The sequence below is a fragment of the Arvicanthis niloticus genome, chromosome 20 (assembly GCF_011762505.2).
Source record: "Arvicanthis niloticus isolate mArvNil1 chromosome 20, mArvNil1.pat.X, whole genome shotgun sequence".
NCBI lineage: Eukaryota > Metazoa > Chordata > Mammalia > Rodentia > Muridae > Arvicanthis > Arvicanthis niloticus.
In genome coordinates, this window is record NC_047677.1 from 51,794,788 (window position 1) to 51,820,675 (window position 25,888).

The following is a 25,888-nucleotide window of genomic DNA, read 5'->3' on the forward strand; positions in this document are numbered from 1 at the left end:
AAGATGTAGAACTCTCAGTTTCTTCTGCACTATGCCTGCTTAAATGCAGCCACGTTCCTTTCTGGATGATGATGGACTAAACCTTTGATTCTGTAAGCCAGTCCCAATTAAATGTTGTCCTTATAAGAGTTGCCATGATCATGGTGTCTGTTCAAAGCAATAAAACACTAACTAAGACAATGCCATTGAGAAAGAATGTAAAGAAGATATCCATGGGTTAAAGAGAACAGCAAATTAGAGCCCAGTGTGTCTGATTGAATCATTGAATACAAAGATAACTTGAATACACAGATAATTTGTAACAACTCGGACTTAATATAGAAAATGTAAAATTGTTTTAGTAACAAAGGTAAGAGTCACAGCATTTGGACAACTATGAGAAAATAAACATGAAGGGTCCTATGCTAAAAGTACTACTAAAAACTTCAAGATGGTGTCCACAAAGCAATAGTCAAGCTTGGGTCTTAGCTTATGAATCTCATAGGGCAGGTGCCCATGTAGCTTTTGAAAAATAGAGAACCACAGAGGAATTGCTTGAAATTATATTCCCCTTTTGCAACTGGGGAAAGTTCCAAGTTTATTTTCAATTCAGTACCAGGGGATGTGCCCCCTTGGGTTTTTATGTCTACAGATCTGTCTCATTAAAACAACAGCAGAATTGCTGATGGAAAAAGGGATTGTGGAGATGAAATGTGAACCAGAACTACAACATGAACTGTCACTTCCAATATTTTATGACCTGTGAAATTTGTGTACACAAACCTTAGGTTCTTTGTAACCTGTCTTCTGATAAAAGAGCCAGGTAAGAGAATGCATTCAGCTTAAACTTGGAAAATGTCTTATACTTTCTGTTCTTTAGGGAGTAGTCTATCTGTTTGCAACATTAAACGTCATCATTTCGGAGGGTTCAGAGTTGGTTCCCTGTCTTGAGATGGATTCCTCACTGTATGTGAGGATTAGTGAAGGCTGTTTGGCTTCTGTGTTGTATTACAACATATCATTTCAATTCATTATCATAGTTACTTAAACATTCTATGAAATCAACAAATATTTAAAGTGCTGGGCAGAATTAATATCATTGATATTTCCAATCACTCTTTTTCTTTAAAAAAATTGGTAAATGTATTTTTGATATATATATATATATATATATATATATATATATATATTAAAACTGCTTTCTTTACTTGTCCAAAGATTCATAAATTAACTGTATCAAAGGTGTTGAAATTTTAACAAGAAAGTTGGTTCTGTTTATAAACAGACAAATTCTGTATGATTGTTAAAGAAACTGCCCTGAGTTGTTTCAAGGTGACCTTTCACAGAAGGACCCTAGTGATTACATAATTTCTCTGACTGTCTTTCATAAAAGCTTAGAATTGTTTAGAATCCTTACAGGTTTTTTCAGTACAGCAGTTTTGTTTTTTAAGATGGGCAAATTGTTTTCTTAAATCAGTGACAAGTCACAGTAGAGTGGTTCCTCTCTTGTAGGACTCTTCCTTGTGTCAGTCTTTGTCTAACTACAGTGCAATTTGGGGATTTCTCTCAGTGACTTCCAGCAACATGAGCTCTTCACACACTGATTTTTCATTCTTCTCTCATGTACACAGAGTGAATATAGTACATCTTTAAATGAAAGGAACCAGAAGAACTATTCACAGCTATGTCTGCTCCTACCAGTGTATCTCAGGGAGACAATTCAGGTATTTTCCTAATATTGAAGATAAAGATAATTTTAAAAGTTATGTTCCTTTTAGTATGTTTTGAGTATACAATAGAAAACCTTTTCCAAACAACATATTCTCCAAAGTCTTTAACATTCTTTAAAAACATTTCTATTTTGATTATGTAAATAAAATGAAAATTAGCCATTTATTTAGGAGAATACAAGATTTCATTTGACAGGAAAAATGCCAGGAATTAATTCTATAGAGAGAAAAGAGTCTAAAATGAGGGAGAGATGAACCATCCTGAAAATGTTAGAGTAGAATGATTTAAGGCAGCCTCATTTTGGGGATGATAAAACAGAAGAGTTAGTTACTCACTATGGTGCCATTAGTAGTTCTAGAAGAGAGGCAAGTGAACCTACTCAATATTTGAAGAACAAGTTTAATTAGGTAACAGAGAAGCCAAGATTTCAAAGAGACTAAAGCCTTAGGCATGTGTAGTTTCTTCTAATGAAATGAGGGAAAAGACTACTGGGTCCACAGAGAAGACAATTTCTTAATACAATACTCTGGGAAGTGTAAAAGGCTTTGTTTAGTCTTAGCCTAACCAGGAGGATAGAAATGGCATAAAGTATAATTTATAATGCAATACTCGAGTGGGCATGACTGTATGACTATTACCCCAGCACTCAAGATATTGAAGGAAGAGATGTTTAAATCATGGTGGGTATATTTGGAGACTATTAAAGAACATCTTGGGGATCTATTTTTAACATTCTCAATGGTTCATATTAATAGAAGACAGTAAGCCCATTATTTTCTACTACACTGTAAAGTGTTATGCACAAATATGTTCAGACTATTGAGCTTAATGTGATCATGTTTCTTATCTCATCTGACTCAATCATGAATGAGAAACCAATTGATGTAAACATTTCTACACCTAATTCATTATTAAGATGAGGTAAAGTTGCTATGTTATGATAAAGCTGTCTGTACTTTCTATTAACTCTGTGATTGAGAAAAATTCATTCCTGCCATTTTTTTCCACATTTAAACACTTCAAGAGTATACCTCCTTCTCAGAGGCTTTCTAACCTGGTGGGATATTTTAAAGCTGCTCCTTGTTAGAGACAAATAAAGAGATGAAAAGACAATTAGATCAAAATATAAAAACAGCTAGATAATATACATGTCGTTCATCTCCAATAAAAAGACAATAGTAAAAATGTAATAAACTAAAAGATGTTAGAATAGGAATATACAACAGAAATTTCACCTTAATATCCAATGGTCTGAAAGGTGTGTACATAAGATCTTCAACAGAACTTTGCTGGGTTATAGAAAACTACTTAGAAACTGTGTTTGTGTTGGCAAAAAAATATTGACTAGAAAAACTGATGGACAGGAAGGTTAGTGTTCCAAAAACTATCCTATCTTTTCTTTTTAAGTGTTATTGAATCACACATTAGTCACTGAATTTCTCCTCTTGGGGGTGACAGACATACAAGAAATGAACCCTATTCTCTTTGTCACGGTCCTTGCTATGTACTTTGTCAATGTGTTTGGGAATGGAGCCATCATGATGATTGTCATCTTGGATTCAAGACTCTACTCACCAATGTATTTCTTCCTGGGAAACCTAGCATGTCTAGATATCTGCTTCTCCACTGTAACAGTGCCAAAGATGTTGGAGAACCTCCTCTCCACAAGCAAAGCAATTTCCTTCTTGGGATGCATAACTCAGCTTCATTTTTTCCACTTTCTGGGATGTACAGAGGCCCTGCTGTTGACAGTCATGGCATTTGATCGCTTTGTGGCAATCTGCAGACCACTCCACTACCCTTCCATCATGAATCGTCAGGTTTGCATCCAGCTAGCTGCTAGCATATGGGCAATTCCTTTTCTTCATGCTCTGGTTCACTCCATAATGACATCTCAATTGAACTTTTGTGGTTCCAACCAAATCCATCATTTCTTCTGTGATGTTAAGCCATTATTGGAGCTGGCCTGTGGAAACACTGAACTCAACAGGTGGCTGCTCAATACTCTTGCAGGGACCATTGGCATTGGCCTCTTCTTTCTGACATTTCTCTCCTATTTCTACATTGTCACTTATCTCTTTCTCAAGACCCATTCTTGCAGCATGCTGCACAAAGCACTGTCCACTTGTGCTTCTCACTTCATAGTTGTCACTATTTTCTATGCTCCTGTTCTCTTCATCTATATCAATCCTGATTCAGGGAGCTCTCTGGAGAAGGACAGGATCATTGCTGTCATGTACACTGTGGTCACCCCTGCACTCAATCCACTCATCTATACTCTGAGGAACAAGGAAGTGAGGGGTGCTCTGGATAGGAAAATCAGAATACTGCTTTGATTTGAAGAAATCCAGGAACTTATTCTGAAATATCACAACACAAGCAATTATTGTGAACACTGAAGTGTGAATTTTTTTGATTCTGTAATTGTCTATGATATGTATTATTATTATTATTATTGATTCTGCAATTTTGTATAATATGTATAACAAAGATGACCAGGTAAAAGAATAAATATATGAGAAAATGTGGCTCAATTGTATTTACATTTGTAATCTGTATATAAAATGGAAATTGGAACAAACCAGGTACACCTTATAAAATTTTAATTCTGAATTTATTTGGCAGATAACCATTGATGAACCCAACTTGGTATCTTTTCATATATGTTTGCATGTAAAATCCAGTATGCAAATTGCTGAGAGCAGATGAAAGGAACCTGTATTAAGTACTGCCATCTTTACTATAGACTCCATTTTACCTAAGATGACCAGCTCCTTCTCTAAGCAAAACCAGTTCCCTTAAACATAGCTGTTACCAACTCCTTATCCAAGGAACAATAATTATCTTAATGCATTGTCCCCAACAAGAGAAAGAACAAGTGAATTTGAAAGTCCAGGCAAAACCACTTACACTCAGTGATAACTCAGGAAAACTTGGGAAAGTCTCTAATCCATGAGTTCTGATTGGTAACATGTAGAACTGTAATGTGGCTCAGATGCTTTCAGGTTTTATGCTTATATCCTGCTTCAGCCCTTACTTAGAGCTGCCAGAAGAAAAAAGGCTCCTGAGTCCTTGTCTGGTGGCCCAGATTGATCAGCAACTCTGCTTTTGTGTTGGGAATAAAGAGAGATTCATGAGCCCCCTTGCGTATTCCCCCCCTCTTCCTCATGGTGCACAATGGATGAGGTGTTACAAAATATACCCATGGATTGCCCATATTTTAAATAGATGGATATTCATAGGTACATTTATCTATAAGGCCACATTAGTTTAACATACTAGAATATGATCCATAAATTCACTTTAAGAGGCGGTGCTGGTAATTGAGCACAATATCTCACACATTTGATGCCTATACTTTAGGCCTCTTTTTTTCTGAGATAGAACTTTACAAAATTTTCTAGGCTGACCTGGCACTGAATATTGCTCAGGTAGGCTTTGACTTTACTAGGTTCCTGGTCAACCTCTCAAGTGGCTGGAGTCACAGCCCTTGTCATTGGATCCATCTATGGCCAAGGAAATTATAATTCTTGCAAATGGATAGATCCAACTGGATAGAGAGGCAAAAGCCCCCCCATTTTAACTCTTTTTTTTTTTTTTTTTTTTTTTTGGTTTTTAAATACAGGGTTTCTCTGTATAGCCCTGGCTGTCCTGGCACTCACTCTGTAGACCAGGCTGGCCTTGAACTCAGAAATCCGCCTGCCTCTGCCTCCCAAGTGCTGGGATTAAAGGCGTGCGCCACCACTGCCCGGCACATTTTAACTCTTTAAGCTTCAAGGACTTTTGTTTGAGGCCTTTGGATTATCTACTCACTAAATGATAGCTGTGAAACTCAGAGCGAGACAAGGAATCTATCTGTGATGTGGCTTAGACTCACAGATAAAGCTATATGTGGTTGGCAATGCAGAATATGCTGCAGAGGGAAGTTGACAGCAATTTTTCCAGCAGCAGATTAACCTCTGGAAGGAGGAGAAAGAGCAGTTGTGTGGTACTGTTAGTGGGTTGAGCAGGGTGATGACAGACAAGGCACTGAGTGACTCTGCACTCCCTGGTGATACCTGTAAGACTTCACAAGATGGACATCACAAGTCCATGCCTTGTCAACTTGACACAAAAAACAGCATTTTAAGATCTAACACTCCACCATAGCCCATGAAATATCACTCATGTAATAATGCAAAAACAGCACTTTTGTGCCTTTGAGGAATAATAATTTAAGTCAAAAATAAGTCTTCACTAGCATGAATACATGATCTTCAATAATGGCACTGTCTGTGGAGTCCTAGAAACTTTGGGAGGTAGAACATAGCTTGAGGAGGTTCATTTCTAGAGAAATGCCTTTGAGAGTCATTTGAACTCCCTTTCTCACCTTCTGTTCTCTGTGGACCATGAAGTAAGAACATCTTCTATCACTCTCTTCCTATTATGATATTTGCATGTAATGACAGAAGCAAGAAATAATGTCCTGAACCCTCAAAAACTACAAATTTCTTCTTGTTCTTCCTCCTCCTTCTCTCCTTCCCCCTCTCCTCTTTTCTTTTTCATCTTCTCTTCTTTTTCCTCCTTCTCCCTCTTCTATTTTTCTTCTTAACTTGCATAGGATACCTAACTTACTGTCATTTTCTCTAGGCACATTAATCCCCCTATCAGCATCATATTAACAGATTTGTCTAGGGGCATGAGAGTAAGAATTCTGCATTCAAATGCCAGTGGAGAAGAAAGAACTAGACAGTTGAATTGTTTTAAGATGTCAGAATATTCAAAGGGCTGACAGATAGAAGTAAATAAATTTTCATCAGGCTACATTATCTAAAGCTAATTATGTTGGTATATATATCAGCTAGGTATATACCATGAAAATCTAATCTCAAAGATTCATTCCCTATCTTATATCTTATCTATACATACAGAATATGGAACTATAGTGAGTTATAGAACACCTTATTTAGATTGATTTATTATGGTTGTGAAAGTTTTTCTGTAATGAGCACACTTTGTCCTTGAAAAAGAGAGTCCTTCCCAGATTCTATTAAAATAACTGTTGCCTTTTATGACCTGCACCAGTAGCCCCTTCTTCACTGATGGGTTCCTAAAAGAGAAAAGATAGAGAAGACAAGAAGTTGAGATGGAGAGATTTTTTTCATGAGCTGATGGCTCAAGATAGATAATTTTATTATAAATTACAGCATTTTATACACAGCAGGCAAAGCAAAAATGGGACAATCAGTAGAAAGCTACCACTGAATGGGACAAAATCAGCCAGAAGCTAATTAAGCAATGTTGCACAAGGAAAATCCAGGATGTATCAAAGATATCACAAAGGAGCATACAGCAGCCAACCACAGCTCTTCTAGGGAGAAAATATCAGGTTTCCAGAAAAACTGAAACTTTAACTCCTTCAGTCATGACTCCAATCCAGATTGGACCTTGCCACATCTGTCTTTGGGCAGTAACTAGTGTTCCCTTGTCCTTTCATCAGAGTATCTGAAAAAGCCTTGGAATGGCCTGCCTTCCAATGTTTTAAACTCTATATGATTCAGTAGCTTGTGCACAGTTCATTCCCCTCCTTCCCTGAAGCTAATATCTAAGTCTCTGACCCACAGCTTCCATGGATCGTTGTTTCCCTAGGATGCCTCCTATGCCATAAATTGGATAAAATTTATATACTTTCTTCCTGTTAATCTGATCAATTTGATTCTTAAACTCGGTCATTTTCCTAAAAGAACTGAAGAAATAGGATAATTATTGGAACTTCACAGTTCTAGCAGGTGCCTATATGTACCCAGAAGACACAAAAACTTTATTTTCTCACGATTTTGGGAGTGCACCAGATCTCTATATTACCAACCTCTGGACATCTTTATTAGAGAGAAAAATAGATTTTTAATAATTTCACATATTGTCTTGGTGGTCTCAAATAGTTAAATATAATTCCAAGCAGACTTCAATGAATGGTATGCTATAGAGCTATTTATGAACTGTGATACTGATCAGCAAATATGGTAAAAAATTGAATGAAAAATAATCAGGAGAATGGAACAAGAGTTCTCATTTAGATAGAATTAGGTTTAAAATGCTATCAGAATCTAAGGGTAGATGATTAATGAGTATGACACGTTTGAATCTATATTTATAATAGTGCAATTTAAAAAGTCTTACATTAGTTAGAGTGGTTCTTTTAAGAGGCCAAGAAATATTATGGCCACATGTACACTATTCAAGTTTTCCTTAGTTAAGAAGATAGATCAATGACTAGATATAAACCATGAGTTGTAAATATCTTTCTGTTTTCATATCTGAATTATGGTTAATATTTTACGGCTAATTAGTGATTTTATTTTTCAAATATATCTACAGGCAAATTCTCAATGGAAAGTTATTATAGACTTGTCACTAATGAGTGACTTTGGGAACTGAATCTCTGAGGTCAAGAAAGAACTTTTTTCTGTATGCAAAACTTTTCTGACCCCAAGAGAGGTAATACAGGCTAGACTTCCAGAATCTATCATTTCTACTCTTATATATAGTCACAGCAATGGATGCAATGGGCAGGATGCTTGTAGGTCTAAGAACACTGGGCGAAGTGGATGTTTCTAAGTTCATCACTCATTAGTAGACATTATGGAAGTCAGAAGGTAAGTGTGAAACATGGATCTTTATGGAGTAGTATGTCATATTTCATACTGGAACATAAAAGATGTAGTATAGCACATTTTTCCATTTATATGTTAGTTTCTAAAGTTGCATGTAAATAATCCCACATAAAAGAAAATGTTTCACAGTAAAAATGCTTCTATGAAGAAATATTATATATTGTATATATGCATATATCACACACACATACACACATATGTTTGAGGAAAAATCCAGAATTGAAAACTTAGAGTGATTTGTTTACAGATATTTGAAGCATGAAACTGGAACTAGAAGAGAGGTACATAAGATGAGTTTAAAAATATTTCAAACAGGAGAAGAAAACAGATTAGGAGACTGAGGATGAGAAGGAGATCACTGGAAACCAGGAGAGTATTGTAGGACCTTGAAAGTCAGACAAATGAAGAGTTTGAAGTAAAAACTAAGGATTTTAAATTGAGCTGTCTTTTTGAAAAATCAAATTATAACTTAAGGACTGAAATATAAACCTGACATTAATGAGAGTTATTTTCAGAAATGCAAGCATAAGTGCTTGCTTTAAGAGGGTTCAAGAAAGTGCGGAATTAAAACTATTGAATTAGAAAGTAACTAGGGATTGCTATAGGAACTTTTGGATAAATACATCATAAGAAATAGAAAAGTAAGGCAATAGCTCTAGAAGTCATGGGATCATCACATATTACTATGTAGCCCATCTGAAGCTAAGTTTTTAGATGCAACCACAAATGCTGAAATAGTTTTCAGATAACCTCAAAACCGAGTCTCAGTTTCTCTGAGATCCAATGGGATTTATATATTTTATAGATAAATGGATTTGAGATGAATACAATAGCAGTGATCAGTTTCAGATGATTACATTATCATTTAGAATATTTAACATGGGGATTGACAACATGAGGGGCATGTCATTGGCTGATGGTGGGAAGGATTGTCTCTAGGAAAAAGTGTGAGAGTAGATGTAATCTTATATGAAAATAACCTCCCAGTTCTTAGTACAAAGATGGCAGACTGATATTATATGTATGATTGACAGAACACTTCATTTTTAAAAATTCATTGCTGCTAATTGCAGCATCAGTTGTTTGAAACACACATTCTCATATCTCATCCCAGTCTCTTAAGTCAGAACCACTGGGGTGGAGTGCAACATCTGTGACTTAACAGCATCTCCATGTGAGTGTCAGCTTTGTGAAACATTGAAGTTCTCATTCTCATTTAAAATCTTATTCCTAAAATCTCATGTCTCCTCATTCTGAACCATTTGTCCATTGGCACAACTACACATGTCAGCACCCAGAAATTAATAAACATGTAAATGAAAAAAGAAAAGGAAAAAAGGATATTGTGTCATACCTACATTTAGGATAACATGACCCAGATGTTTTTTGAAGTTTACTTGTGAACTTATTATATGTTCTTTTCTGTACAGTATGAAACTACAACTAAAATTATAAAATCTCCTCACATGTGGGGTTTTAACTCCCTGCATAGTTTGTGGGAATAACGTGTGTTCCTAATTCACCACAAAATTCTCTCTCTCTCTCTCTCTCTCTCTCTCTCTCTCTCTCTCTCTCTCTCTCTCTCCCTGGTGTCCTATATGCCCTCTCACTCTTCAAATCTTTCCTCTCCCTCTTCCACTAATTCTCTTGGGTATGATTAGAGCTTTCTTGTTCTAGAGCTTTTAGGCAGGCTGTCAAGTTTCTAGTATGGGATTGCTCCAATTATTTTATGCAGGCACTTAATGAGGTGAACTTTCTTCTTAGCAACACTTTCATTGTGTCCCAAAAGGTTGGATGTGCTGTGTATTCATTTACATTGAATTATAGAAAGTCTTTCTTTTCTTTATTTTTGTCTTTACTCATTTTTCATTCAGCATAGGGTTTTTCAGTTTCCATGAGCTTGTAGGCTCTCCTTTGTTTATGTTGTTGCTGATATCCAGCTTCAATTCATAGTGGGTTGATCATATGCAATGAGTCATTTCAATTTTCTTGTATATAGTGAGACTTGCTTTATGTCTTCTTTTAAAATGTTATTCTATTATAAAGTACATGTGTGTATGTTTGTATTTGTACATACACATGTGTATCAGTGCACACAGAGAACAGAAAGGAGACCTTGGGACTAGAGTTACAGGTGCTTGTGTATCACTTGGCATGGATGTGGGGAGCCAAATTCAGGTATTCTAGAAAAGCAGTAATATTCTTAAGTATTGTGCCATTTCCTACCTTTATACTATGATCTCTAAGTTATAACACAAGGATAAACCTTCCTTATTATCTACATGTTACATATACAGATAACTTGACTGTTGGCATGCAGTATATGAACAAGAATACTTTTAGTATTTTTGCTAGTCGTAGTAGTAGTGCACTATAGTAACATGATGAACTCACTCCTAGATCTACATTGTCCATCCATTATTCTCATAAAATAAAGAGTAAGAACCAAATTAAGAAGAAAATACAATGAAGAAAATACTGCTGAGGTCTGAAAAAGAGAAATCATAGAAAGAAAGAAGGAAAGAAAGACTATAAAATTCGACAAAGTGTTGGAGCACCCTGTCAGCTTACTTCTTACTAGTGCATAATAAATTCTTTCATTTCCTTGGTGGGTTTTCAAGTCCATTAAAGAATGGCTTTGGTACTGAGTCACATTTTTCTTATTCTGACTATTCTTGTCCAGGTCATAAGGTGGCAACTTCCAGAATACCAACATATCCTGAAGACCAGTAACTATCCTTACAAAAGGCATGCATTCTTTGACCTTTTAAACAAAAATTATGGCTTACAAAAGGCATGCATTCTTTGACCTTTTAAACAGAAATTATGGCCTTCACTCTCAGGAAATTCACATTTAAATGAGAAGAAAAAAATTATATATTACAGGAACTAGAAATTCCTTCAGACAATATCAATGTAAGCCCCAGATCATCTTGTCTATATATTTACAAAAAGATTAAGATGTGAAAGTATTCAATAACAGTTTAATGGTGAATAAGAAGATAAAATTACAACATAGTGTTGAAACTCTGGTAAATTTTGATTAAAGATGAAGAATTATCAGGTGAGAAGAACTATGATAATTAATGTTAACAAGAGTACATGATGTCAGGAGTGAGAATTAGAAAAACTATGGGTGATCAGCCAGAAAGAGAAGACTGCCTATCTAAAGGTGGAACTAATGGGCAGAGGCACAGTACAGTATATGTAATTAATAGAAAAGAAGAGACACTAGAGGTATTTGAGCAATAGAATCAAGACAAACTAAAATGTTTGCAGCTTGAGTTATAGTAATCAGAGTACAACGAGTCTAACCAGTTATTCTCTTGAAGCAATAAGCTTTGATTGAATTGAGAAAATGTGCAGTTAAGGTAAAAAATAAAAGGGTAGTAAAGGGCAGAAATGAGGAAGATTTTGTGAAGAACAATGTTATAACATTGTTTACATATTTGGAAATAAAAGACATGGATGTACCAGTGTGTTCAAATCATACTAGTAGGACAATGCCTGGAGGAAAGATATGTCTTTCCTAAAATACTAAAAAGAACCACAGAAGGGGACAATACAGTGCCCACTTCTGACTTCAATCTCTGCTAGGCAATTATCCATTTACTAACAAGTATTTGCTGTTTTTTAAATGCCAAGCACCAGGCATACTTTGAAGAGGAAAATCAGATTCTGCTCTGCTCTATCAAAATGTCTCATTTCCTTGTGAAGGAGGCAAATACTAACTTAAAACCTCACTAAATATCTAAACATATGTATATATATGTATACATATACATGTGTGTATGTATATGTATATATATCATATATATATATATATATATATGTACATATATATATAACATCCTCCATACGACAATTGTGATAATCTATGATGGTGTGAGGTAGTTCTGCCAATCAAAGAAACATAAGACTTCCTAAGTAGAGAAACTGAGTTGGCAAGTATAAACCATGTATTATCTCTCAGAGTTATGCCACAAATCATTGAGGTATTGAGATTAAGGAAACTGAGTCTGACAATGGTGGAACTTTTGGTTTTCTTTTGGATTAGGTGAATACACAATGATTAGACACTAGTGGTTTAAGAAGAGTTACCAGAAGTCACAGACACATACTTCCCATATTGTCCTGTGTGTTGTTCTCTGCTGTCTCAGGTTTTATCAAGAGGGGTTCTTCTATCTTTTACCTGACCTTTGATCCAAAATAAATCTTTTTTCATTAATTAGTTTGTAATATAATGCTGGCAACAGAAGATGACTAAGACAGAAAATTCATACTAAAAAATGTGAATGTTGTCTGCCAAAAACTCATTGATTATGGGTAGGGAGGCATGATCGAGTTGACGAGGCATCCCCAGGTCAAAATATTAGAGCCTTATAAGCACAATGACTTAAAAGGTTTCATACAAATTTTGGTTTCCAAGTAACATCTTTTAAACAAAGTAACATGATTTTATTTTTAAAGGAACTCTCTCGGAAGCACTGAGAACAATCCATTAGTTGTGGCAACAGTAAGTCACCCAGTAAAACAGCAGTACTGTACTTTTTCTGCTAGATCAGCAACCAAAGGTGACTCTATGGATGGACTGTAACATTTATTGTGATCCAACTTTGAGCAAAGCAGGAAGCTACATACTAAAATACAGCCTCTGCCTTCAAAGGAATCACAGTCAAACAGATGTACAAGAAAGTGATTATTCAATCAAGAAACAATGGTAAAATAGCATAGCTTTCACCTAGAGAACTCCAGAAAAACACGCAACAAATTGTCTTTTGTCTCCCTAGGGAGCCATTTTTAATGAACTTGAAGTCTTGTCCCTCCCTTTGCTATTCTAGTTTCCATTGCTCAATTTATGCCATGAGGAAGACCCATGCCAAGGGATCAGTCTGGACTGGTGCCAATTGTTGACTGCAATGAGAGAATCGTATTCATACCAATTTCTTCTTGAAAAACAAGACCATAATGAACTGCAGTCAGGCTCCTGGATTTATCCTCTTGGGACTGTCCAGTGTCCCAGAGAAACGGCAGCTCTTCTTTAGCATCTTCCTAGGTCTCTACTTGCTGGGACTTTTAGGGAACCTGCTACTTCTGTTAGCTATTGGTGCTGATGTCCACCTCCACACTCCCATGTATTTCTTCCTCAGTCAGCTCTCACTTGTGGATCTTTGCTTCATCACCACCACAGCCCCTAAAACACTGGAGGCTCTGTGGACTGGAGATGGATCAATCTCATTCTCTGGATGCCTGTCTCAGCTGTATTTCTTTGGTGTTTTTGCAGATATGGATAACCTGCTTCTGGCAGTCATGGCAATTGACCGCTATGCTGCTATCTGCCACCCACTGCACTATTCACTTCTCATGACTCCTTGTAGATGTGAGGTTTTTGCCACTAGGTCATGGGGAGTAGCTCACTGTGTGTCTCTGTTCTATACATTATTGCTCTCTCAGTTATATTTTCATACCAATCAAGGGATTCCTCATTTTTTCTGTGATTCTAGGCCTCTCTTATTACTTTCCTGCTCTGACACTCACTTCAATGAGGGCCTGATGATGGCTTTGTCTGGAGTTTTGGGAATCAGTGCACTTCTCTGCATTTTAAGTTCTTATGGTTGCATTTTTTATGCTGTGGCTAGGGTTCCATCAGCACAGGGGAAAAGGAAAGCCTTGGCCACATGCAGTTCTCACTTCTCTGTAGTCCTCCTTTTCTACAGCACAGTCTTTGCCACCTACTTGAAGCCCCCATCAAGTTCTCGTTCCTCTGGGGAGGTGGTAGCTGCTGTCATGTATACCTTGGTAACTCCCACTCTGAACCCCTTCATTTATAGTCTGAGAAATAAGGATGTTAAGAGTTCATTGAGAAGGATTCTAAACATTGAGAAGTCTCAGGACTAAGGATCATCACTCAGGAAGTATCACAACTCACATCACTACCACACATACAAAATGAGTCAGTTAACACCACGGCTCATGGGAGAATTACATGATGCCTTTGGGTAATCTTCAGTGTTTACTTGATTGGATTTGGAATCACTCTGAACACACTACTTTGGACATTTCTGTGAGCGTGTCTCTGCAGAGATGTCATGGAGAAGGAAAGATCAATTGTTAATTTGGGTGGCATTATCCGTTCCATAGAATCACCCTGATCTGATAGAAAAAGAAAAAAAACCAAACTTACTGTCATTATTCATCTGGTTTTTGCTTGTTGAACAGACATGTAATGTGATTTGTGATACCATCTGTCTGCTGTGCTTTTCTCATCCTGATGTACTGTATTCTTCAAACCATGAATAAAATAAAACTTTTATTCTTAAATTGCCTCTCAGGAATTTTGCCAAAGCAACAGGACAGGTAAAAAAATTACAATGATCTGTTGGAAATCATACTATGTTTGGTTTGATATTCTTTAATTTTTCTTCTTCTACTCATATTCCTGATGATGGATCTCCATTGTAATCACTACAATCTTTATATAATTGGTGGATTTCCTACCAGTGGTTTAGTAACAACAGCCCCCTGATATCTTTATCGGTGTTACAGTCTCTCCTTTTCTGTAGATCTAGTGAATTTATGTATTTCTATCTTTTTCTATATCTTTACTTCTGCTGAATTTGGATACCACTAATGAATCATGCTAAATGCAGTTTAATGCTCACAGAAGTTAAATCACAAGTAAGAGGTTAGGAGATTGGTGAGTCTGACAATAACACAGGTCATTAGGAACAGGAAGAGAAAAATATAATTTTATTCTTACTTTTAATGAAGAGTATAGAATAGGATTCTTTTTAAAATAATGTATTATTGTGTGGGTATATATGTGTAAACTTAATTATGACATATCATTTTGTGGGATTGCTATTGTGAGTTGCATCATCAAGTTTGTGTGCTCAAACCAAATATATACAATAGGAAAGAACTCTTTAAATGTCATACTACAATAAAATAAATGAATATTATTCAAGATTTATGTTTGTATTAGTGTCTCGTTTCTATAATTATTTTATATTAATCATTAACAGCAGTGCTACATACAGCAACAGGCTACAGAGTGACAATCCAGTACATGTCTTCACTGTGTGATAATCAATTCAAAGCACTATTTATGGTGTATTCAATAAACAACTCAGTCATTTATATCTCTTAAACTAACATGAGATAATTGTTTAACTATCATCTTTCTCCTGGGCATAGTTCTTAAAACCTAAAGCAGAATTTAAGAAAGAGCGTAGTTATTCACCTCCATCCCATTAAGGGAGACTTTTCAATCAAGACAGTGATTGTCCAATAGAAAAACCACCACTGCCTTCCTTCCTAGGTTATATTTAAGTTGGTTTGCAGTAGAGAAGCCTCCTGACACACCCACAACAGACTCGGTGCATTAAACACATGGGATTTGTAAGTTTTCATGTTTTATTTCCTTTCAAATTTACAAATCTTTCTCTTTTAATGACACAAACCACACCTTATATCCAGAAGGTAAAAAAAAAATATAAAGCTATATCTGCATTTTAATTTTCAACAGTGAAGTAAAAAGCTGCTCCTAGAAACCTAAAGTTTCACAAGGGATAAAGAAGTCCCAGATGCCCATGTGATACAGGTGAGAGAGGGAGGAGACACAGGTATGGGGAATAGACTTAGTCCTGAGGGTTGGTCTGAGCTGCTCACTTTGCCACACTGTGCTGACAGGAGACAGCATGAAATGCCAATTATAGAAAGAGAAACTGGGAGAGTTGGATTCATAGTAGAGAAGGAGAGATCTGAACAGCTCCTGTAAGACTCAGTCCCACACATGGCAGTGCTTTCATACTGGGAAATACAAGATGTTCAGACTATTCCCTGGGAGTGGTAATACTCTAAAGATCTCAACTCATAATGTTCCAACTCTTACAGTCCCTATAACCTAGGACTCTATCTATCTAATCACATGCCACAGGTTTGGCCCTGCAAGTTCTTACCTGTATAGATGGTAAGAGAATCATCAGAACCTTAAATATGTTCCTGTCTGTGGTAGAACAAATGAGACTTGATCAGAACCAACATGATGGCATATAGAAGGAGTTATGAGCTGCCTGTGTTCCCACATGGACTTCTGTCTATTCTATTCCATACCAGGAATCATATCTATGATTGAGGTAGGAGTTTCACCTGTGTCCATGGTTATGGAAAACCTCATGGGAGACAGGCAGACTGTGAGAATGGGAGAGGGGCAGGTGTGCCACATCTTCCCCAGGTGGAGTTGCCAACAGAAGGAAGTCAGGGCTGCAGCAGAACTGATACTTCAGGCATAAGCTGGGATCTGTGGTGGTCCCAACTGGGGCAGGTATTGGGGAAGTTTCTTACTATATCCCTGGTTGTGGCAGACCTCCTGGAAGACAGGCAGTCTGTGTCCCTGGTTAAGGCAGACTTCCTGGGAGAGAGTCAGGCTGTTGGGTATGGGAGAGAGGGGCATGTATCCCCGATCTGCCCTGGATGGAGTTGTTTTACTTTCAAATAACATGGAAAGCATCGGAGGATTTAGAGCATTAGACAGAGGTAACAGTAATCCCAGAAGGGTTTTAAGAGCAGTGTTTCTTGGACATGAATGAAATAGTATCATTCTAAGACTCCATATGTATTTTATAGTTACTAGTAAATTCATTAGGACCATTGTTTTTTTTTTTCTACCAGTCACTTATGATAGATAGCAATGAGGGCCTAACATGACTGACCATTTTAATTCCACCCAACTTTGGTATGGTGTAAGAATTGCAAAGATTTGAAAAAAATATATATATACTCTAATTTAAAAAAACTCCAATGTTTGTATGCTTTGTTGAAGGAGACAAATGTGAATCTATTCTTAGAATAACTCACTGTAAAATTGTTGAAATTTCAACTTCACAACCTTTTATGTTTCATTGTTCCTCTAGGTTGCCTTGTATGTCATACATTAGAAAAGATTTACACATTTTCTTCTTGTTAATCTGATCAGACCATTTGGTCCTTGAATTCAGTCATGATACTAAGAAGAGGGAAGAAGTAAGATAATTATTATAACTTCACAGTTCTAGCAGGTGCCTGTATATACCCAGAGACACAGAAACATTATGCTCTCATGATCGTGGGAATGGTCAAGCTATTCTATATACTACAAACTTCTGGACATCTTTATTGAGTGAAAAATGGACTTTTACTAGTTACAAATGTTGTTTTGGTAGTCTCAAGTTGTAAATGTTTCCTAGCTTATTTCAATGAGTGGTACTTGTAGAGCTGTTTATGAGTTGTGAAAATCATCTTCAAATATGGTAAAAATTGAATGAGAAATAGGAGAATGAAACAGGAATTCTTAGTTAGATAGAATTAAGCTTGCAGTGCTGTTGGAATCTTCTGGTAGATGATTAATGAATAGGATGTATGTTTGAATCTTTATACTTATTTAGAAAAGTGCAATTTAAAACTCATACATCAGTTAGAGTGGGTCTAATTAGAGGCCATGTAATATTATGGACTCATGTACACCATTCAAGTTTTCCTTAGTTAAGAAGGTAGGTTAATGACTAGAAACAGACCATGAGTTGTAAATACCTTTCTGTTTTCATGTCTGAATTATGCCCAAAATGTATGGCTGTATAGTGATTTTATTCTTCAAATACTCTTTAGGAAAAATTCTCAATGGAAAGTTATTACATATTTTCCACTAATGAGTAACTTTGGGAACTAAATCTCCAAGATCAAGAAAGAATATTTTTTCTGTAGGCAAATCTTTTATGATCCCAAGAGAAGTAATTCAAACTAGACTTGCAGACTCCATCATCTGTACTCTCATATATGGTCTCAGCAATGAATGCAAAGGGCAGGATGCTTTTGGGTCTAAGACCATTGGGCAAAGTGATGTTTCTAAGTTCATCACTCATGAGTGGACATTAGAGAAGTCAGAAGGTAAGTGTGAAATGTGGTATTTCAAGGAGTATGAGCTCATATTTCATAGTGGAACATAGAAGATGTAATATAGGACATCATTCCATTTGTATGTTAGTTTCTAAAGTTGAATGTAAATAATCACACATAAAAAAAAACATGTTTCCCAGTAAATATGCTTCAATGAAGAAATGATACTATATGTTTATATATATATATATATATATATATATATATATATATATATATATATCACACACACACACACACACACACACACACACACACACACACGTTTGAGGAAAAAGATCCAGAATTGAAAACAGAGTGATTTGCTTACAGGTGTTTGAAGCATGAAACTGGAAATAGAAAAGAAGTACAAAGATGAGTTTAAAAGTGATTTAAAACAGGAGGAAAAACCAGATTAGGAAACTGAAGATGAGGCAGAGAGATCAATAGACACCAGGAGAGTATTGTAGGTACCTTGAAAGCCAGACAAATGAAAAATTTGAAGTAAAAACAAAAAATTTTAAATTGTGCCCTCTTTTTGAAAAATCAAATTATAACTTAAAGACTGAAGTACAAACCTGGCATTGATGAGAGTTATTTTGTGAAATACAAGCATAAGTGCTTGCTTTAAGAGGGTTCAAAATGCATGGAATTAAAACTATTGGATTATAAAGTAACTAGGAATTGGGACAGGAGCCTTTGGATAAATACATCATAAGAAATAGAAAAATGAGCCAGTAGCTCTAGATGCCAAGGGATCGTCACATATTACTATGTAGCCCATCTGTACCTAAGTCTTTCCACGCTACCTCAGATGCTGAAGTAGTTTTCAGATAAACTCAGTACTGAGTCTCAGTTTCTCTGAGTTCCAGTAAGACCTATATATTTTATAGATGAATAGGTTTGAGATGAATACAAGACACCTGTGATTTAACAGCATCTCCAGTGAGTGTCAGCTTTGTGAAACTTTGAAGTTCTCATTCTCACTTAGAAACATATTCCTTAAAACGCATGTCTCCATGTTCTAAAACATTTACAATTGGCAGAAGTACATGTGAGCATCCAGAAGTTAATAAACATGTACACAAAAAATTAAAGGAAAAAAGCATACTGTAGTCATACTATATGGATCTTCTGTCTTTCAAATACAGCTTTTCATTTCCAGTTAGTGTAACATGATCCAGATTTTTTTAAAAAAATTTTTACTTCTGAGCATTTTATATGTTCTTTACTGTACAGTATGAAAAGGCAATGCCAAATAACTAAAATTATACAATCTCCCCACGTGTGGGGATTTAACTCCCCCCATAGTTTGTGGGAAGAATGTATGTTCCTAATGCACCACAAAGACAGGCTCGCTCTCTCTTTCTCTCTCTCTCTCTCTCTCTCTCTCTCTCTCTCTCTCTCTCTCTCATTCTCCTTTGGTCCCCTTTATAATATTTACGGCTTTATATACATTTACATCATTTCAAACACAGATGTATGTATGTATGTATGTATGTCACAATCTAGAATCTGCATTTGAGAGAGAATGTGAGGGTTCTTTTGTTCTGAGTTTGTATCACTTCATTTAATACAATTATTTTTCAGGACCATTCATTTACTTGAAAATTTTTATGTAACTATTCTTAATCAGTAATTAAACTCTTATCATGTATATGTATCATATTTGTTTTTATTGAAAGTAGATTCTGCTTTCATACAATACATCCTGACCTCAGTTTTTCCTCCTGTCAGTTTTCCCATCTCTTCCCCCCACCATACCCCTCTTCTACCAGATCCATTCCTTCTCAATTTCCCCTCAAAAAGAAGCAGCCTTCTAAGATACAGCAACCACACACAACAAAACAAGATACAAAAAGACAAGGCAAAACCCCTCATATAGAGGTAGGGCAAGGCAATCTATTAGGAGGAAAAGAGTACCAAGTATAGGCAGAAGCATCAGAAATGCACTTGCTCGTACTGTTAGGACTCCCACCAACCACCAAACTAACAACCATAACACCCACACTGAGGATTTGATAAAGACCCATGCAGGTCCTGTGCTTGCTGATTCAGTCACTGTGAGCTCATATAAACCCTACTTAGTTGATTCAGTGGGTCATTTTCTCCTGATGTCCTACATCCCTTCTCATGCCTCAAATCTTTCCTCCCCCTCTTCCAATGTCTACGTCTCTTGATCATGATTAGAACTTTCTTGTTTTAGAGCTTTCAGGTAGGCTGTCAAGTTGCTATGAGATCATTCCAGTTATTTTATGCAGGCACTTAATGATGTCAGCTTTCCTCTTAGCACCACTTTTGTTGTGTCCCATATGTTTGGAAATGCTATGTATTCATTTTTATTGAATTCTAGAAAGTCTTTAATTTCTTTATTTCTGTCTCGAGCCATTTATCATTCAGGGGAGAGTTGTTTAGTTTCCATGAGATTGTAGGCTCTCTTTTGTTTTCGTTGTTGATGATATCCAGCTTAAATCCACAGTATACTAATCAGATGCAGGGAGTTATTTCAATTTTCTTGTATACAGGGAGACTTGCTTTTTGTCCTCTTTTTAAATGATATTTTATCATAAAGTACATGTGTGTATATTTGTATTTGTATGTGCACATGTGTGTCAGTGCCCACAGAGACCAAAAAAGAGCTTAGAGAGCTTGGAATTAGAGTTTCAGGTGCTTGTGTGTTACCTGACTTGGATGTGGAGAACCAAACTCACATCTTCTGGACAAGCAGCAACACTCTTAAGTACTGTGCCACCTTTCTAGCCCCAAACACAAATCTCTAAGTTATACCACTCAACAATAAACTTTCATTAGTTTCTTCATTTTAAATATACAGATAATATAACTTTTGGCAAGCAGTTGATGAAGAAGATTATGTTTCTTATCTTCTATTAATAGTAGAGCCCTGCCTTTTACAGTAACACAATGGATTCCTTCCTAGATTTCTATTGTTAACCCATTCTTCTCATGAAAGAAAGAATAAAAACATAGTTAAGCAGAGAATACAGTGAAGAAAATACTGCTGAGGTGTGAAAAAGGAAATCATAATAAAAAAGGAGGGAGAGAGAAAAAGAATCAGAGAGAGAGAGAGAGAGAGAGAGAGAGAGAGAGAGAGAGAGAACAAAAGATTGGACAGTATTGGAGCACCCTCTCTGTCAGTCTTCTTCTTACTAGTATATAATATATTTTTTCTCCACACTCTTAAGATATTGTTTCATTTCCTTTGTGGGTTTTCAAAGCCATTATTTTCTTTGGAACAGAGTCATGTTTTTCTAATTCTGACTGCCCTTGACCAGGTCTAGGGAGGCAGCCTCCAGAGTAGCATCTTATTCTAAAGACCAGTTTTAATCATTACAAAATTCATCTATTCTGTGACCTTTTTGTAAAACAGAAATTATGGCCTCTCACTTCAGGAAATTCACATTTAACCAAGAAGAAAAAAATACAGAAACTAGAAAAGTTACAGAAACTAAAAAACTCATTCAGACAATATCAAGCTAAACACCAGATCATCCTGTGTTTATATTTAAGAAGAGATAACAAAAGGTAAAGTATTCAATAACAGTTTAAAAGTGGACAAGAAGATAAAAGTATAACAGTTTTGCAGCCCTGTCAAATTTGACTAAAGATGAAGTTGTTCAGGTGAAAGGATCTATGGTGATTAATGTTAACAAGAGTGCATGATATCTGGAGTGAGAACTAGAAAAACTATGGATGACCAGCCAGAAAGATAAGACTGCATAGCTACAGCTGGGACAGGTAGGCAGAGGCACATCCATGAGTTCCCAATAACCAGGCACAGTACAATATATGTAATTAATGGAAAATAAGAAACTCTAGAGGTATTTAACCAAAAGAGTCGAGGCAAAAGTGAAATGTTTGCAGCTTAAATTATAGTCATTAGAGTACAATGAATCTAGCCAGTTATACTCTTGATGCAATGAGCTTTGATTGAATTGATGGGGAAATGTCCAGTTAAGGTAAGAAAAGAAAAGGTGAACAAGGGGCTAAAGTGAGGAAGATGTTGTTGGGAGAACAATGTTATAACATTGTTTACATATGTGGGAATGAAGGACATGGATGCACTATGTGTTCAATTCACACCAGTAGAACAATGCTTGGAGGAAATATGGTTCATTCTTAAAATATTAAAATTAACCACAGCAGCTACAACGCAATGCCCACTTCTTAGTTGCTGTTTCTTTGCAATGCCAAGCATTAGGCATTACTTGAAGAGGAAAATTAGATTCTGCTTTACTCTATCATAATATAGTAATATATCTCAATTCCTTGTAAAAAAGGCAAATACTAACTTAAAACTTTACTAAATATTTAAACAAAATATATATGGTAACATACTGGATAGCACAAGTGTGGTAATCTATGATGGTGTAAGGTAGATCTGCCAATCAAAGAAGCATAAGACTTCCTAGGAAAGAAACTGAGTTGGCATAGATAAACCCTCCTGTTTGAAACCATGTATTATGTCTCAGTCATATCATAGCTCACTGAGGTAGCGAGATGGGGGAAACTGAGTCTGACTGCAATGACACTTTTGGTTGTCTTTGGATTAGGTAAACACACAATGATTACACACTAGTGGCTTAAGCAAAGTTACCAGAAGTCCACAAACACACACTTCCCACATTGTTCTATGTGTTATGTTCTGCTGTCTCAGAGTCCATGGGAGGTTTCTTTCATCTTTTAATTGACCTTTGATCCAAAATGAATCTTTTTTCATTAATTAGCTTGTATTATTATGCTACCAACAGAAGCAGACTAAGACAGAAAATTTATACTGAGAAATTTGAATGTTGCCTGCCCAAAACTCATTGATTATGGACAGTGAGGCATGATTGAGTTGATGAGGCATCCCCAGGTCAAAATACTAGAGCCTTATAAACTCAAGGACTTATAGGGTTTCATACAAATTTTGGTTACCAAGTGTTGCAACCGGCTCTGCTCTACCTGGCTTGAGACAAAAGACTTAAAAAGCCTGGTTAGTTACTATGTTGCGGCCTGCTCCGCTCTGCCTGGCTTCAAACTGCCACTTTGGTCTTCCGGTCAGGGTCTAGAGGGAGAGAGAGTGAGGATGAGGAGAAAAGACACAAGGAATGAAGACAAGACAGACGTTCTGATCAAATCTCTGATCAAGTCTCTTTATTTTAAGGAAAATCTAGGGCATTTATACACTTTTGCCACGCCCCTTGTAGGCTCGTGGATATGCCGTAAGCCTTGGGGGCATGGCTAGCATGTGGATAGCTGCTTTCTAGCCGATTTCTGCTAAAGGTTGGCTCCCAACAACCAAGTAACTTCTTTTAAGCAAAGATGTAACATAACTTTATTATTTGAAGGAAATCTCATCACAACACTGTGGACAACACATTATTTGAGGAAACAGTGGTCACAGCAAGTCACCCAGTAAAACAGCAATACTGTACTTTCTCTGCTGAATCTGCAACCAGAGGGGCAACTCTATGGATTGACTGGAATATTTATTAAAATCTAACGGTGAGCAAAGCAGGAAGCTACATACTAAGATACAGTCTCTGCCTTCAAAGGAATCACAGTTAAACAGATTCACAGGAAAGTGATTATTCAATCAAGCAACACAACAGTTAAATAGCATAGCTTTCACCAATAGAATTCCAGAAAAATACTCAACAAATTGTCTTTTGTCTCCCTAGGGAGCCATTTTTAATGAACTTGAAGTCTTGTCCCTCCATTTGCTATTCTAGTTTCTATTGCTCAATTTACGCCATGAGGGAGACCCATTGCCAAGGGATCAGTCTGGACGGATGCCAATTGTTGACTTCAGTGAAAGAGTTGTCTTCATACCAATTTCTGTTTGAAATACAAGACCCATAATGAACTGCAGTCAGGCTCCTGGATTTATCCTCTTGGGACTGGCCAGTGACCCAGAGAAACAGCAGCTCTTCTTTAGCATCTTCCTTCCTCTCTACTTGCTGGGACTTTTAGGGAACCTGCTACTTCTCTTAGCCATTGGTGCTGATGTCCACCTCCACACTCCCATGTATTTCTTCCTTAGTCAGCTCTCACTCGTGGACCTTTGTTTCATCACCACCACGGCCCCTAAAATGCTAGAGGCTCTGTGGACTGGAGATGGATCAATCTCATTCTCTGGATGCCTGACTCAGTTGTGCTTGATTGCTGTTTTTGCTGACATGGATAACTTGCTTCTGGCAGTCATGGCAATTGACCGCTATGCTGCTATCTGTCACCCACTTCAGTATCCACTTCTCATGACTCCTTGGAGATGTGGTGTTCTAGCTTGTGGGTCCTGGGGAGTAGCTCATTGTGCATCTCTGCTCTATACCTTATTCCTCTCTCAGCTATCTTTTCATCCCAATCAAGAGATTCCTCATTTTTTCTGTGATTCTAGGCCTCTCTTGTGGCTGTCTTGCTCTGATACTTTCTTCAATGAGTTCTTGATGATAGCTTTGTCTGCAGTTTTAGGAATCAGTGCACTTCTCTGCATCGTAAGTTCTTATGGTTGTATTTTTTATGCTGTGGCTAGGGTTCCATCAGCACAGGGGAAAAGGAAAGCCTTGGCCACATGCAGTTCCCACCTCTCTGTAGTTCTCCTTTTCTACAGCACAGTCTTTGCCACCTACCTGAAACCCCCATCTAGTTCTCATTCCTCTGGGGAGGTGGTAGCTGCTGTCATGTATACTTTGGTAACTCCCACTCTGAACCCCTTCATTTATAGTCTGAGAAATAAGGATGTTCAGAGTTCATTGAGAAGGATTCTGAACATTGAGAAGTCTCAGGACTAAGGATCATCACTCAGGAATGATTACAACCCACATCAGTACAACACATGCAAAGTGAGTCAGTTAACACCATGGCTCAAGTGAAAACTACATGAGGCCTTTGGGTAATCTTCATTGTTAACTTGACTGGATTTGGAATGACCCTGAAGACAATACTTTGGGCACTTCTGTGAAGGTATCTCTGGAGAGATTTCACCGAGATAGAAAGATCTATTTGAATGTGCATGGCACCATCTGTTTCATAGAAGTATCCTAGACTAATAATGAAAAAATTACAAACCTAGCTTATTATCATTATTCATCAGTTTTTGATTGTTAAGCACAGATGCAATGTAACCCTTCACCCCAACCTCCTGCCTTGCTTTTCTCATCATGATGTATTTTATTCTTCAATCATGAATAAAATGAAACTTTCATTCTTAAATTGCTTATCAGGTGTTTTGTCACAGCAACAAGACAAGTACCAAATAAAATAATTTATTGGAAGATTACTATGTTGGGTTTGATATTCTTTAATTTGTCCTCTTATACTCATATTCCTGATGTATGAATATCCATTGCAATCACTGCAATCATGTGATAATTTAAAAAACTTTTACCAGTCATTTAATAACAACAGCCTCCTGATAGCCTTATAGGTTTTACTGCAGCATCTCCTGTTCTGGAGATCTAGTGAATTAAAGGATTCCGATCTTTTTCTAATATCTTTCCTCCAGCTGAACCTAGATACCACTGACACATCGTGTTAGAGAGCTTCACAGAACTTAAATCACAAGTAAGAAGTTAGAAAGCTAGTGACTCTGACAATAACCCAGGTCAATA

At 36.7% G+C, this 25,888-nt stretch overlaps 3 protein-coding genes across 6 annotated transcripts; all 3 read left to right on the forward strand.

Annotated features, from left to right (window-relative positions):
- Positions 1–616: 616 nt before the first annotated feature.
- LOC117724296 (olfactory receptor 12D2-like) lies at positions 617–4,238 on the forward strand. Of its 2 annotated transcripts, none has more exons than XM_076916451.1 (3): positions 617–802; positions 1,611–1,703; positions 3,118–4,238. In XM_076916451.1, the coding sequence occupies exons 2-3, from the start codon at positions 1,664–1,666 to the stop codon at positions 4,044–4,046; spliced, it is 969 nt and encodes a 322-aa protein (XP_076772566.1). In that variant the 5' UTR covers positions 617–802; positions 1,611–1,663; the 3' UTR covers positions 4,047–4,238. The 2 variants fall into 2 exon arrangements, with proteins under 2 accessions (XP_076772566.1, XP_076772567.1); XM_076916452.1 differs by having other exon boundaries at positions 618–802; positions 3,169–4,238.
- A 4,035-nt stretch (positions 4,239–8,273) lies between these two features.
- Positions 8,274–15,273, forward strand: LOC117724759 (olfactory receptor 1f45-like). Its single transcript, XM_076916509.1, has 2 exons — positions 8,274–8,345; positions 12,834–15,273. The coding sequence occupies exon 2, from the start codon at positions 13,332–13,334 to the stop codon at positions 14,259–14,261; it is 930 nt and encodes a 309-aa protein (XP_076772624.1). The 5' UTR covers positions 8,274–8,345; positions 12,834–13,331; the 3' UTR covers positions 14,262–15,273.
- A 2,866-nt stretch (positions 15,274–18,139) lies between these two features.
- LOC117724800 (olfactory receptor 1f45-like) lies at positions 18,140–25,552 on the forward strand. Of its 3 annotated transcripts, none has more exons than XM_076916444.1 (2): positions 18,140–18,287; positions 23,627–25,552. In XM_076916444.1, the coding sequence occupies exon 2, from the start codon at positions 24,140–24,142 to the stop codon at positions 25,067–25,069; it is 930 nt and encodes a 309-aa protein (XP_076772559.1). In that variant the 5' UTR covers positions 18,140–18,287; positions 23,627–24,139; the 3' UTR covers positions 25,070–25,552. The 3 variants fall into 3 exon arrangements, with proteins under 3 accessions (XP_076772559.1, XP_034380612.1, XP_076772560.1); XM_034524721.2 differs by having other exon boundaries at positions 23,960–25,552; XM_076916445.1 differs by lacking the exon at positions 18,140–18,287 and adding an exon at positions 21,679–21,818.
- Positions 25,553–25,888: the final 336 nt, after the last annotated feature.